At 55.8% G+C, this 15580-nt stretch overlaps 1 protein-coding gene across 2 annotated transcripts in view; it reads left to right on the top strand.

Annotated features, from left to right (window-relative positions):
- The window catches only part of TSPAN11 (tetraspanin 11), a 64943-nt gene that overhangs the window by 38442 nt on the left and 10921 nt on the right, over positions 1-15580 (top strand). For both annotated transcript variants that reach the window (XM_014548339.1, XM_014548338.1), the window contains exon 3: positions 5351-5542. In XM_014548339.1, the coding sequence (XP_014403825.1) occupies positions 5351-5542 (192 nt within the window). The remainder of the gene's footprint in view (positions 1-5350; positions 5543-15580) is intronic.

Below are 15580 nucleotides of genomic sequence, written 5' to 3'. Positions count from 1 at the left end.
AGATTCAGCGCAAACAGAGCTGGTGCCAAGGCCACGGGAACAAGGGGCAGCTGGGAGAAGAGCTTGCCAGGTGCCGGCAGGTGTTGCTCATTAATGAGGTGGAGAGCCGTCCCTAACACGAGCTCACCCACGGTCCCAGGGAAGGAGTCGGGGTGGTTGGAGTGCGGTCCCTCACCCCCACCCCCGCCCTGCCAGCGAGGGCTCAGCATACACCTCAGGGCTGCAGCCCTGGCCTCAGCTGACCGGACTTGGGAATGAGGAGCCTTGCTCAGCCCTGGCGCCAGGCCCCTCCCCAGCCCCCCACAATGGGAATCACCTCGTGCTTAGGCAGGGTCTTCCACCCAGTCACCTGCAAGCAGCATGGGGCAGGACAGTGTCAGTGTGGGCCCCACACTGGCACAGTGCCTGGTCAGAGTAGGTGTGCAGTGAGTGCCTGATGAAAGAGAAAGTGGGGAGCATTCAGCTGCATTAGGAACTCATGGGTGCTGCCCAGCCATTCAAGGGCTTCCTAGCGACCGGCAGAAAAGCCTCTCTGAGACTCAGACTCCCCATGAAATTAAAAATTGCCAGAAAGCAAGGAAGAGAATTAATACCGTTGCCCCAGAACTCAGCCTGAAGAGGCAGTGGGGGCAGCACACGGCGTTATGTCCCTGGCCCTCTGCACAAGTCCCATCCGCGAGTCCACCCCACTGCGGTGGCTCTTGTGTGCCCGGCCCTGTGCGGGGCTGGGGATCCTGAGGGGAGCGTGGTGCGGCTCCCTCCCATGCTGAGAGCTACACTGGAGGCTGAGGAACTCCCCGGCCCAGGGCCAGAGGCAGGAGAGGAAGGGCAGACAAAAGAGAAAGGCAGGAGCTCGAGGAGAGATGAGAGAGCCGAGGCCCAGAAAAGCCGTGTAACTTGTCCAGATTCACACAGCCAATGGGGGAGCTGGGACTCGGGCACCGGTGGTTGGCCTCGTCCCCACTCTACCCTGCTATCACAGTCAGTGGGCACCTGCAGTGCTTCCAGGAAAGCAAATACTCATTCATAGTAACTAAAGCCCAGGTGAGGAGGAAGGGAAGTAGCAGAAGACGGAGCCAAAAATCAGGCTAAGCTGGATCTAAGGGCCTCGGGGCCATTCCGGGCTTTGGGCTTCGTGCTCCCGGTCTGGGACCTCAGGCGCTCTGTCACCGGGAATGCCTGCTGGTTCAGCACAACAAGCTGGCCCCTGGGTGGAGCAGAGGCCAGGAGGCAGGTGTGGGGTGGGGGTTGGGGTGGGCGCATGCCAAACTGGGCAATGCAGGTCATGGCGGGGCTCAGTGGAGGGGGTGTGGTTAGCACCTGACCATCTCTGAAGAGGAGGAAGTCCGTAGGGACCCAGGGGCTCTGGTCTGGGTGGGCGGTGGTGCTGTCAGTGAGACTGCCCAGGGGAGGAGGAGCATAGATGACAAGTGTGGTGGTGACTGGTGAACACACATCCTGCCCAGAACCCTTGCCAGCCCAGTGTGGTGCTTGCACCAAGAAGGTGCCCAGCAGACGCTGCCATGAGTGAGCTTCGCGGCCCCCCTGGGCCTCCCTCGCATGAAGGCAGAGAACTCTCCTCCCAGGGGCTCCTGACCCCTGCACACCCACCGGTCCTTTCCCCGTCCCAGCGCAGAAACCTTTCGGTATCCTGACAAAGAAACGTCCTGCAGTTACTCTACACTCCCCGCCTGCTTTTCTCCTGTCTGCTGCCTGCTGTCTGTCAGGACTCTGGCTAATCCTTCTCCCGTATGACATGAGCAACTTTTTGGCAAAGTTCCTTTTCTATTAATGGGAGGTTCCTGAAATGACATGGCATGGGTGACCTGCCTGCCTCCCTGGCCTGCCTGTGTCCTCTTTGGTAAGAAGGCCAGCCTCACCCTCTGCAGGGTATCCTAGCTAATCGGCTATGGGCTCTGGTTTTGAAAATGTAGTTAATATTCCACAGAAAATCAACCCAGTTTCTGTAGAGTCTGATACTGTTGGATCAACTCTGCAAATAGCTGTTGAAATAGCTCTTTGGGGTCAGGTCTCTCCCCTCCCACTCTGTCCTCCTCTCAGTCCCCCCCACCCCCTGCTCGTTCTGCTGACGGGGCCCTCTCCACACAGTGGGTGAAAGCCGTGAGCCCCTGGCCCAGAAGCATCTTGCTGGGGGTGTATTGGCAGAAGGTTGTTCCCCTGGTAAGTAATAGGGACACTTACCCACATGGCAGGGACCTCGAACTCATCTCATCCAGCACCACCATTTTACAGATTAAGAAACTGCGGCTTAGAGAGGAGAAGCGTCTGGCACACAGTCACGTGGTTAGTGAGGGGCACAGCCAGGCCTGCTGACTTCCACCCTCCCAAGACCTTCCGGTGACCCATTCCAACAGTTCACAATTTTTACTTTTCCTGTGCAGAGGAGAGACTTTTTTCTAAAGAACTGACTGAGTCCCAAGCAGGAAACGCCTGGACTTGAACTCCTCTTGCTCCTGATGGCAAATACCACTTGGTATCCCCTGCAGGCACTAACTTCTTCGCCAGATATGATGCCCCAGCGGAGGGAGGGATCCCCAATGACTCACTCACTTCCTAATTTCTTCTGACCCTGCTGCCACCTGGCTGACCTGCAGGCTCCAGCCCTCTCTGCGACTGGCAAGCTGTGGGCGAGAGCAGCCCTCCCACAGTGCGATCAGCACTGCTCTTCTCCCGGGGCTGCGTTTCTCAGAGTCCCCCACTCCTTCCTGGGGAGCCACGGATTTTTTCCTTTCTTGCATAATTTGCTTTTCATCCCTTTGGACTGAAAATTCTGCTCCTCATATTTTCACCTTCTACACCAAAGCTCCTACCAAAGCAAATGCCCTAACACAGCCAGAACAGGCTGGAGCTCAAGTCCTGGACAAATGTCAGAAGCTCTCCCAACACCTGCCCCCAGGCTAAGAGGCCCAAAGCTTCCTGGAAGCCATGTGGTCTGTGAGACTCAGCACAGCACCACCTCCTGGGGGAGAGGGGCAGGACACTGTGACCCTCCATTAAATCTGACATCTACACAGTGAGTGGTTCTCAGCTGGAACCACCTGGAAACTTAATAAAATATTCATGTCCCACTCCCAGCGATTTCACCTGGCGGGGGTGTGGCTGGGGTTTTGCAGAGCTCCCAGGTGACTGTGCAGCCAGGCTGAGAATCACTGCCTTAGAGGTGGAGGAGGCCTCGCTGCATGGTACAGACTGGGCTCTAGCACCCAAATCTGAATGCATTATTTTAAATGGATGGCCATTTCTCTGGGCAAAGCATCCAAAGTTGTTTTTTTTTATCATATTCTCAGTGGGCTCCATGTCCCCAAACCGATTAAGTGTCCCCAGTCCAGCCCAAATGTGCCCCCTAAGGAGGTGCCAGGCCCAATGTTCAGCTGTGGGGCTGACAAGCCTAATGGGTAATGGATAGTGAGCAGACGTCTATAAAGAGCCTACAGCAATTACAAATTAGATCAACTCGATATGGTCACATGGACTGTTTCATGCTGCTCAGAATCTCGTCCTGGCACTAGCATCTGCCTTTGATTAATAAAAAATGAGAAATGAATTATTACTTAATGCACTGGGTTTGGTAGGCAAAAACCTTCAAAATGTAAGATCCACGGAACAAAGTAATCAAAGGGATCCTTGGTGATTATAGGTTGGCAACTACCGGTCTAATATAATACCCTAGAGATGAAGAAACTTGGGCCCAGAGAGGTTATGGGACTGGCTTTAGGTCGCACAGCTAGTTGTGCAAAGTTAGGGCCCTTCCCCTTAGGCATGCTGCAGGAGCAGAAAGGAAAGGTGCAGGACATTTTGCTGGAAACTCACACTTATCACAATTCCATAGACCGGACTCTGGAAATGGCTCACTGGCCATGGGGTTGTGTGGGCCAGAGATAGCGTACACTCACCGAGAATTTACAAGCCTAGTGTAGTCCGGGATTTCATCAAAGCTGAGACACCATCAACTGTGAGAGACATCATTGGTTTCTGTACCACTAAGAAAAAGTACTGCCCAGTATAACTGTACGATGCCATTAATCCCAAGATGCATGTCAATGTTAGATATGTAAAATGTGAGAAAAAATGGAGCTGAAGCGTCTCACACTAGGCTCTCCCGCTCCGTTCAGAGCTGCACGGCTGTGGGCTCTTCCACCTGGTTTTCTTACCTGCTGGAGGTGCTAAGGGGGATGAAACGACACTTTGAAGAACACTGTTTACTTAAAAAGCAGAAATTAGTAGCAGAGCAGGCACAGCCCAATCTAGGGGACCCACGGACAAAGTCCTGGATCCGCCCTCAGAAGACCTGGGTTTGAATCTCAATTCTGAAATTTCCAAATGCTGTCATCTTGAGCATGTTCTATTCTCTCCAAGCCTCAGCCTCTTCCTCTGCAAACAAAAATGTGTCCTCCTCCCCCCCCCCCCCCCCCCATATCCTCACAGAACCATTGCAGCCCTCAGAAGGTAAAATGGTACGCTGAGTAATGTAGGTGCCTCGTGCATATTAATTGCTAAGAACGCCCTTCCATTGGCTCAGCTGATGCCTGTGACTCCTGAGAACAGAGAGCTGCTAGATGACAGGGTGGGTCATGCAGAGAGTCCTGGGGCTGATGGGACGCTGTGCAGTCTTCATCCATCCGAGGAGGAGAACTGACCCCTAAAGGAGGCCCCCAGCTCTGTTCCAGGGACCCTTCCTAAGGAGGCACCCTGACCTGCCAGTCAGTACTGTCCTGTCCCTGCCCCTTCTCAGGGCTGAAAGGGAATCAGACAATTAGCAGGAAGAAACATCTCCTGCCCAGTCCTCCGAGTCCCAGAGAGACCCCAGCTGTGGGGTACCGGTCCCTTCAATCCCGGAGGCTGCATCCTGAGTCTTGTCCCAGCCCCTCCTCCAATTGCCCTCCTCACCAGAGGCAGTTCCTCAGGCAGTTCACTTTCCTCTGGGAGCCTCCTTTCTCCCCCTGTAGTGCAGAGGTGGAACTGCCCCCCCCCCTCCCGGGGGGGGGGGGGGGGTAGGAGGGGCACAGGGTGGCTGGGCCTGGGGAGGCTAGAGGCTCACACACAGAGGTCTCCCCTCCCTCGGGGGACAGAGACTCACAGGCAATGTGGTGAGAAGCGCGGAGTGGGGAGTCCCACCTGGATTCAAAATCCGCCCCTGCAACACAGGTGTGTAGTAGGTGTGTGACCTTGGCCAGGTCCCCGGTCTCACCACGCCTCCATTTCCTCACCTGTCCACTGGGACCCACTGTCCTCCCAGGCTCTTTGAAGGACTGAATGAGGTGGAGCATGGCTTGCCCAGGGGCCAAGGCGGCGCCCAGCTGCCGCCCGCTCTGACTCGGGCCTCCTGCAGGTGGGGGGGGCCGCCGTCCTGGCCGTGGGTGTCTGGACGCTGGTGGAGAAGAGCGGCTACCTCAGCGTCCTGGCCTCCAGCACCTTCGCCGCCTCTGCCTACATCCTCATCTTCGCGGGCGCCCTTGTCATGGTGACCGGCTTCCTGGGCTTCGGTGCCATCATCCGGGAGGACAGGAGCTGCCTCTCCACGGTGAGTGCGGCTGCCCCACGCCCAGCGCTGCGGCTGGAAGGAGGGAAACCTGGGGGGGCCTCAGGGAGCCCAGCTGTACCCCAACCAGGCTCCTGGACTGAGAACCCCATCAAGGAGCATGGCCCAGCCTGGAGTCTGAGGCCTCAGGAAGCTGGAGGCTGCGCTGCCCTTGGATTGGCTGTTGCCTTGTCTCCAGGGCCTTAGGGAGAAGGGCAGTCTCCGTCCTGGCACAGCTTCTGTTCCTCCTCCTCCTCCATCTCATCTCCCCCTTCCTCTTCCCCTTCTCCTCCTCCTCCCCATCCTTCTCCTCCTCCTCCATCTCATCTCCCCCTTTCCCTTCCCCTCCTCTTCCTCCTCCATCTCATCTCCCCCTTCCTCTTCCCCTTCTCCTCCTCCTCCATCTCATCTCCCCCTTTCCCTTCCCCTCCTCTTCCTCCTCCATCTCATCTCCCCCTTCCTCTTCCCCTTCTCCTCCTCCCCCTCCCCTGTCCCCTCCCCCTTCTCCTCCTCCTCCTCCCCATCCTTCTCCCCCTTCACCTTCCCCTTCTCCTCCATCTCATCTCCCCCTCCCCCTTCCCCTTCTCCTCCTCCTCCCCATCCTCCTCCTACTCCTTCTCCTCCTTCTCCTCCTCCTCCTTTTCCTCCTCCTCCTCCTCCTCCTCCTCTAGCTCCTCTTCATCTCTTCCTCCTCTCCTTCCAGATTTGATCATGGTGATTTTCAAAGCCATGCAAAACTGAAAAGAATGTCATAGTGAAACTCCACGTCCCATCACTCAGATTCAGCAACACTCACCTCAGAGCCAGTCCTGTTCCACCTGAACCTGGCGCCTCCCCCACCCTGACACCCCAGGCATCTGGTCATCTGTAAACATTTCAGGGTGTACTTGGAAAACCTATGGCCCTTTTTTTAGAAAATATGATGACAATACTATTATCACATCTAAAACAATTAGCAGTGCCCTGGCCAGTGTGGCTCAGCTGGTTGGGCGTTGCCCATGCAACAAACGGTTGCCGGTTCCAGGTCAGGGGTGCACGCCTGATCCGGTTCCGCTTCATCCCTCGCGGGTGCATGCAGGCGGCTGCCAATCAGTGTTGTGCTCTCATAGCAAAGTTCCTCTCTCTCTCTCCCTCTTCCTTCCTCTCTCTCTAAAAATCAACAAACTATTCTTTAAAAAAAAAGGATTAACAGTTGTTCCTTAATATCATGAAATAACCAAACAGTTTCAAATTTCCCCAATTGACCCATGAACTGTTCTTTAAAAAAACAAAGTTTGTTTGCATTAGAATCTAAATTAGCCCATGTATTAAAATGGTCCACTTGTCTCCGAGGTCTCTGTTAGTCTCTAAGCTCCCCCATTGATCAATCTCTCTTTTTTCTCCCTTGTGACTTATTTGTTGAAGGAACCAGGTCATATGTGCTATAGTTTCTCCCAGTCTGGCGTTTCCTGTCATGTTATTTAACGCGTTCTCCTGACACTTGACTCTAGAAGCCTGATCGGACTCGGGTTGGATTGTGTGGGCAAGAGCATTTCCTGGGTGGCGGTGTGGGCAGCTCAGGCTCCTTGACAGGCTTTCTCCGGGGAAGCTGGCTCTCCTCACCTGGCTCAGGGTGTCCAGAGAGAGGCCAGGGCGACCGCAGGGAGCAGAAGCCAGAGGCCAGTTCAGGACCTGCCAGACCAACCCTCTGACTCCTGTGCACCGCCAGGCCCCCCCCCCCCCCAATCTCCTCCTAAGGCCAAGACCGGTGTGGGCAGGGGAGGGTACCGAACATCAGCAAGGAAGGGCAGGGCCAGCACCAACCCAGGTCTCCATGAGGAATCAGGTCGAGCCTCGAAGGAGTCAGACAGCGGGAAGAACCCCTTAAGGTTGTGCCCTCTCTACCCTTCCTCCCCGTGCCCACAGTCTCGTGCAAGAGCTCCTCCCCTTGGCAAGCCTGCGGCTCCGTCACTGACAGCGCTCTGCTCTCTGTGCCGTGACCACGGCCTCCCCTTCTTCACTCCCTTCTTACGTGACCCGTTTGCAGGACCTGTCCACCATCTAGGCTGAGCCAGTAAGAAAACAGGAGTCTCCAGTCTCGGCCTGACAGGCACGTGGTCTGAGGCCTATGTTGGGGGCCTAAGCCTGTGCCCAGGGCTGTGCAGGGAAGAATGAGACTTAAGGAGGGGCAGGGCCTCGGGGTTGCCTACAGACTGGTGCGCACCTCTCAGCCTCAGAGAGTCAGCAACGGAGGCCTTGGCAGGGCTGGGGGCACAGGGGCTGCTGGCCGGGGATACCTTCCTTCTCAGAGCCACTTCACCGCTGCCTGCGTTCACCTCCATCTCACCCAGAACTGAAGATTCTCTGGTCCAACATCACTAAGCAAACACATCAGAGAGGCACCAGCTCACAAGTGAGGTCCGGAAAAGTGGGTGTAGGCACACACGAGTGCACACACATGCACACACGTGCACACAGCCCAGCCCAGCCCAGCAGTGTGGGGACATTGCTAGCACACAGGAAACTCCAAGCCCAGAGTCCTCTTCCCTTGCCCCCCCCACCCCCCACCGAGAGTCCCAAAGACAGAACTGGCCCAAGGACAGGACACGGGTGAAGCAGGGGACCCTGAGGAATCCATGGCCTGGCCCCCCAGCCCCTGAATTATCCATCACTTTATTGTTTAAAGCAAGAAGGTGGTCGTAAGATCTTCCTTGGGCCAACACAGCAGACTTTTAAAACCCAGGCTCCCATGTAGAGGCGAGTGTTGTGGTTAAGGCAGCTTAAAAGTATTCTGTGCTTCCTGGAGGTGCCTTCCTGGTCTCATTGCATCTTTCTTCAATGTGTGTCTTAACTTTTTTTTAAAATCTTTAATCAGCTAAAGGCTGGAGGGAACTCCAGAGGAGAAGTACCATGAGTCTAGCTCTGTGAGCTCAATCCAAAGTGATCATCATCCCATGTACTGAAAGGTTGCAAGTTCGATTCCTGGTCAGGGTACATGCCTAGGTTTCAGGTTTGATCCCCAGTCAGGGCACATACCGAAGGCAACCAATCAATATTCTCTCTCCCCTCTCTCTCTCTCTCTCTCTCTCTCTCTCTCTCTCTCTCTCTCTCGTCAGTAAGTATATCCTCGGTGAGGGTTCTTTAAAAAGTGGTCCCCCAGGAGAAGAGGGAAAGATGAAAGATGAGGCATATGTTGAGGTGCGTCCAACTTCAGCTAGAAAGAGTGAGGGGCCTGGCATCAAAAGTTCCCAAGGGCCCCCCAGAGAAGGCGTCCAGTTCACACAGGCACACCTCTGTCCTGCCCAGGCCTGTCCTGGCACATCTGCAGCCCCTCCAAGTCACTTTCCTGAGAAGGACATGCAACCCTGGCTGGTGCTTAAATGATGATCATTCGACGTCGGAAACCTGCAAAGGGCAGCGGGAATGGGGTTTAAATTATTCACACCAGCTCTTCTTTTTTAGGGAAGGCTGCGTGAGAAAGCAGATAGGTCGGGCCGGCTACGCCTAAGGCCGATGACCAGGACAGATGCCGCCCTGATCAAAAGAAAGGGATATTTTTAGGGTTTTGAATACGGGCTCCGAAAACTGTTGTATCTGAAGCCAGATGAAGACCATGATCGACTGCCCAGGCTAACCTGGGTCTCTGTCAGGGCCTCTTTTATATTTATGGGACTGGTTAGGAAGTAAGAAGTTCTAGAACCAATTTCTGAAAACGAGGGGACCGCAAATTGCAATACTTCCATCCAATACGTGCAGACTTAGTTCAGGGCAGTAAGGTCCTGACTCAGACTAGGGCTCTGGGACCACAGGGCAGTCACGCGGCCACCCCCGGCCCCCTCGCATCCCCGTCTTCATGTGGGTGAGGGGTGAGGTTGAGGAGGAAGGACTTTAGGTCTTAGGAGACGAATCACCACATTATGTAAAGATCATAAAATGTGGCTATAATTACATTTACGTCTCCAGCACAATGACCAAGCCTCTTTGAGAAGGAACCTAAACAAATAGCTATTTGTGGGCTCTTACTCCCTGGGTCCTCACAGCTCCTTAGCCAGAGACAGAAAGAGACTTGCCTAAGCTCGTGGCCGGGGGCTGGCAGAGCCAGTGGACACCCAAGGCTCGCTCCGAGGCTTTCTGCTGCCCCATTTCACATGGAGAACGGGGTTCACCTTTCTCATGACCTGGGACCCATGGTCTGCCTGCCAGCCGAACACTGAAGCACTGAGGTGAGAGTTGGAGGTCAGTGCCCTGGCTGCCTGCCACCACGTTCACTCAGAAGGGGAGGTCAAGCCTCCGGGTGCTGGCAGTGAGGCAGAAATCGGCTCTGCTACGCGCCGCGGAGTGTTTGCACCTAGTGGGGCCAAGTTCAGCTCAATGTATGTGTGGGTATCACCCACAGGGGCTTGCTGTCTCCCCACTCCCAACCGGGGCCCTGAGCAAGTCTCAGAGCAGGGCTGAGCCAGGAGGGACAGAGAGCGTGTGTGTCTGTGCCTGTCTGTGTTGCAGGAAGGCAGGGGATGGTGGGCTTACATCTCCAATCCTAGAGTTTGTTTTTCTGTCCTTCAGCCTTTCCATCCTCCAGCTTCCTTTCCTTGGCAGATTCTGGGTTCAGCCGTGTAACTGGAAAGAGACAAGCTTCAGTCCCTGTCGCCTAACGAGGCACAGTGATCAGTACTCTCATCACGGAGCCTCTTGAGAGAGGGGAGCCTCAGAATAGCCGATCCAAACAGCGGGTGGTCCTTCAGCCAATTACTGGGAAGCCCACGGGTCCCTGCAGATGTCTTTCCTTCCCAGTGACATTTCATCCTGTTGGTGTTAAAACGAACCTTATTGAACCTTATTGCACACACATACCCCGCCCCCCCCCCCAGGATGGCCTGGCAGTGGCTGGCAGGAGGAAATGGGTCTGGGTGGGAAACCTCCCGAGGCCCACGTAGGTGCTCGGAGGTAGTTGAGGACGGGCGGTATTACTGCTCTACTCTCAGGGGCTGATGGGAGAAAGGAGCATGTGGAGGCAAGTCATTCATGTAAAGACTCGCTGCCTGCCCGCTGTGGTGCTCCCCACCAGGGCGCCGGCGCTGGCTGCACTCCCTGCCGAGAGCCATGGGCAGCAGAGAGGGCAGGACCCACTCAGAGCTGCACGTCCCCCCACGTCGGTGGGACCAGGACAGGAATGGTAGCTGGACAGCTGTCTGGACGGCTCTTCTCGTGCCAGGTCCTGGCATCGACTCTGGGAAGCTGTGCCTCCACCCGATGCTCAGTGCCCTGCCCCATCAAACCATACGTCACACTCTCTTAGGGGAGCTTAGGATCAATTGGAGAATGAGACGTGGGAGACACAGAGATGGTGGCCAGACGTCATCGTTATTACTAATGCAGCTCTACCTCTGCATAGAAGCCTCAGCAGCCCTTCGGCTCTGGGTGATAAAGGACAGGCCTCGGCACCTCCCTGAGAACTGCCTCCCTGAGCTCAGTGCATGGCAGCAAGCAGAGAATATGGCATCCTGAGGACAGGCTGTCCCCGAGGAGGGCAGGAGGCCTCCTGCCAAACAGATAAGAGGAGCAGCGAGCAAGGAAGGGGGAGAGGCAGGAGTGTTCCTCCAGGCGTCCCTGTTGGGAAGCAGGAGGCCCGGTGAGAGGAGGCTTGGTCCTGACACTGCACAGACAGATGGAGCAGCAGCACAAGATATTCTTCCCATCTAAGCCCCACATTTTATGCAGAAGGCCCAGAGAGGGTAAGTGATTCGCCCAGGGTCACACAGCATCTTCAGAGAGGAAAGCTGGGCCCAGACTCGCAGGCCATGGTGCCTTGAGTCCCATTACTCTTTTCTCTGACCAGCACCATTCTGGATTCAAGATCCACCTTTCTCAGGCTGCAGGAAATGTACTTTATCATTGCCCACCCGTAGCAGCAAATTTTCTATACCCAGCAGTTTTTACAGCTGGTTAATTTCCACCACCTCCCCCTCTTCAATTTTCGGCAACTCATACACCATGTTACATTGATGAGGCTGCCTAGTTCATCGACCTTCACAAGCATTTCCAGAATTTTCTGCTCTGCTGGGCACAGAAGGGACTAAAACCAGTTCTTGGCTTGGAGTGAAGAGAGGAAGACAAAACGCCTGTATTAAAAGACAAAGAACTGTGTGGAGGTTAAATTCCTGTTTGAACTTGGTCAGAGCTCTTACCTCTCTGAGCCCTAGGACTTCTCCTAACCTCAGGCAGGGCAGGGATTTCCCCTGCCAGCCTTCCCTTTCCTCCTATAACCAACCTATTACCATCACCACGCCCATCCTGGTGTCCCTGCTACCTACCCTGTGCTTTGTCCTACCCTGGCCCATGCTCATCCCTTCTGTTCCAGGCACGTGCACAGGTACCTGCAGGCCGCACCACGACTCTCCACAGGACAGCAGGAACCTCTAGACCAGCGGTTCTCAACCTGTGGGTCGCGACCCCTTTGGCGGTCAAACGACCCTTTCACAGGGGTCGCCTAAGACCATCCTACATATCAGATATTTACATTACGATTCATAACAGTAGCAACATTACAGTTATGAAGTAGCAACGAAAATAATTTTATGGTTGAGTCACAACATGAGAAACTGTATTTAAAGGGCCAGAAGGTTGAGAACCACTGCTTTAGGCCCTTCCAGGGGCCTTGTAGGAGACAGCAATCGCTCACTCCCCCCATGCCCACACCCACCGGGCAGCAGCATCCTCTGAGCCCCTGGGCTGTGTGCCCCCTGGGGAGTCTGGTGACTCTCCCTCAGCCAGCTGGCCAGGCCCTGCTGTCCACTCTGGAACCTGCTCTCTCAGCCCAGTCAGTCTGGACTCTTAACAGTCCCGGCGTGATATCCAGTGGACACCTGTCTCTGGCTTATAGTTCTGACACTGTGTTCTCTCCCGAACACTCACAGTGTGATCTTTGCACCCCAACCCTTTGGCTGGGACTTTGGACCGCCTCGGATGCATTCTCTTGTTGTCTCTTGAATAGCTCCTGCCTCTCTGTGGCTGGTTTGCTCCTCCCCTGCCCTCTTCCAACGTCCCCACTCAGTCAACCAGCCTTCCTTGCCCAGCCTGGTCCTCTTCTCTGCTCCCAACCTTTTGGGCCAGAACTGGATGTTAGCATCAGCCATTAGCCAGAGCACTCCCTAAAGCAGTGATGGCGAACCTATGACACGCGTGTCAGAGGTGACACGCGAACTCATTTTTTTGGTTGATTTTTCTTTGTTAAATGGCATTTAAATATATAAAATAAATATCAAAAATATAAGTCTTTGTTTTACTATGATTGAAAATATCAAAAAAAATTTCTATATGTGACACGGCACCAGAGTTAAGTTAGGGTTTTTCAAAATGCTGACACGCCGAGCTCAAAAGGTTCGCCATCACTGCCCTAAAGTCTTCCCATAGAACAGCCCCAGGAGGGGTGGCTGAACCCCAGCTTTCAGCATGGCTGGGGCTGGAGGGCCCGGGCTATGAGCCCTGGGCTGGGGCTGGAGCGGGTGGAGGTCACCTTCATCCTTCCAACAGTGACATCTTGCTGCAGGAATGGCTTGAGGCTCCCAAATCCACATCCTCTCTTTTCTGCACAAACAGGCCAGGCAGCTGCACCTCTGAGCCCTGGCTGCCTCCAGCCCGTGGTTAATTGCCAGAAAATAATGAGCCCTGAGGTCATTGCCGCTTAAACAGCTGGCTCCAGCTCTTCCTGTTTGGCCTGGGTGGCTTTGAGCTCCCTGCCCTCCCGCGCCTGCCGCTGTAATCCTCTCACACACAGTCAAGCGGGGAGCCTCCAGCTGTGCTCTCCCCGCCACTGACTTTGGCAGCATCTCGATTCTCCTCTCCTCCTGTTGCCTCGCTGCCCTGAGACCACACTGTGCCTCTCCCCCCACCCGCCCGGACACCCTGCCTCGATTTTCCGAAGGTGGCTCGGCTCGGTGCCCTTCTCTAACCGTGCGGAATAGTGAGACAGAGGAGGAGCGCTTAGCGAAGCTCCCTTCTTTGTGGCAGAATCAGTCCAATGGGGAAATTCCAAAGTCCAGTTGTATAAAGTTCTTGAAACTTACTTACCTCAAGGTGGTGCCAGCTGGTGCCGAGCTGCCCTGTGTCGCAGGCCCAGTGACAGAACCGCACCTGGGCTTGGCCTGTCCCATGCGGCGGACGGAGGTCCCTTGTCCCTCTGAAGACTCGTCCCGTAATGTCACCGCGAGAAACATCACCGCAGGCTTCCTGCAGAGCCTCTCCGGTTTGGTTGAGTGCTGTGCCTGCCCCAGCTTCGTTCTGGATCTACATTTCGTTTTAGGAAATATCCAACTTCCAGTTCAAACTGTTCCATTACAGAATAAAAGGAAACCCCTTTTGGTAAATGGTAGAGGGGGAGATGATTGCGTCCCACTCTGTGCTCACCAAACTGGTTCCTCCCATGTTTGGGGCCCAGTTTGGCATCGTTTGAAGTGGCATCATTCTTATCAAGGGCTCTGGGGGCAGAAGCTACAAGAGCTTCCCTTGGAATTCTCGTCCTGCTTTCTGTCCGGCCAAGACTCGGGCGGCCACTTCTGGAAGGACGGGGACAGCCCTGAGAGCAGGGGCAGGCCCGGCACAGGGGGAGCTGGGGGGAGGGGTAGGCTCACACCCATGCACGGGGCCTGCGAAGACAGAACAAGATACGGGTCAGAGTGTCCATAGTCCCGGGAGCAGACCAGCGTGAGGCCCGCCAGTCAGATCGGTTCAAGGGTATCAGCAGTGAGGTCACAGCCAGGAACTTCCAGCTCAGGGAGGGCTTTGGGGGCCTTGCGGGAGCTGAGGTTGGTGGCTAACAGCTGCGGAGCACAGATGCGGCCGGGGCAGCGAACCCAGGCAGGCGGCAGGGAGAGAGCAGAGGCCGGGCTGTGCTCAGGCTCTGTGTGCCCACGGGAGCGTTGTCCAGCGTGTGCAGGTAGTAACTAGACTCCGAGAGAAGTTAAGCTGGACCGAGTAAGGCAAAGGGCAGAGGGGCAGGCACAGGCTCGACATCTCTTCCTCCCACACCACAGAGGCACAGGGGTGCACCGGGAGCCTGGGGGTGACTGGCAGCCACCGCACGGAGGCTCTGGTGGCAGGATGGGAGCTGGCCTCTGAGTACGAGTACTGTACCGAGTCCTGAGGCAGAGCAGGGAGAGTGGGGATGAATGTGGAGCCAGCAGGGAGGTGCAGCTGTGTTCTAGAGGAGCTACGGGTCAGGCACATCCCCAAGGCCCTGGAGTGCATGCATTAGCGGGGACACCCTCCTGGGTGGGTGTCAGTGCAGCCACACACTGTCCAGTGGGCCAGGCAGCTCCCAGGAGGACAACCATCTGGCCCAGGCGACCGTGCCTGCCGCTGGCTGACAAGTGCTGCTCACCTCAGGCTGCCGCCATGAGCTCTGGAGCAGGAAGCAGGTCAGATCATCGTAAAGCGTAACTCGCCTCCCACTGGGTCCTCCTAGGGGTAAGTAGGGCAGGATGGGCCACCCACTGGCTCAGCCCCACAGGCAGGGCCCTGCGTTTGGCCCTGGAGTTACACCTTGTACAAGGAACCAGGGAAGGCTGAGGTCAGCTCGCCCAGCTCACTGAGCCACGTTTTTCTCATTGGAGCACATTTTTCTAATTCACACCCAGGTGTCAGAGGTCACCCGTCCAGAGCCAGCAAGTGGCAGAGCCTGGACTCACAGCCAAGTCAGCTGACACTCCACACCATCCTCCAGTTTCCAGGCCCTGTGTTAGGCACCCGGGCTGCTTAGCAGAGAGACCCAGCCACAGACCTCTCGTCAGCCTCCTGCTCACATGGACAGTGTTCAGTGCCTCCCGAGGACCCAGGCACACACAGCCCCCTTCGTCCAAAGCCCTCCCCGTAGCGGGAAGAATCCATGGGCCCAGGGCACATGCCCACTTGGAACCTGCCTCTGCCCTCCCCACTCGAGACCTCATCTGGGGGCCAGGAGCTTGGGATCCTGTGCAGTCAGCCTGAGCCTCCGTCCAGAGCCTGCAGGGGGCACCAAGGCGGGTGCCCCCACCCTCCTCCACACCCACCTCCTCCACACCCTCACCC

Source organism: Myotis brandtii, unplaced genomic scaffold, assembly GCF_000412655.1.
Source record: "Myotis brandtii unplaced genomic scaffold, ASM41265v1 scaffold504, whole genome shotgun sequence".
In the NCBI taxonomy this organism is placed as follows: Eukaryota; Metazoa; Chordata; class Mammalia; order Chiroptera; family Vespertilionidae; genus Myotis; species Myotis brandtii.
This window is presented reverse-complemented; position numbering and strand designations above follow the sequence as displayed.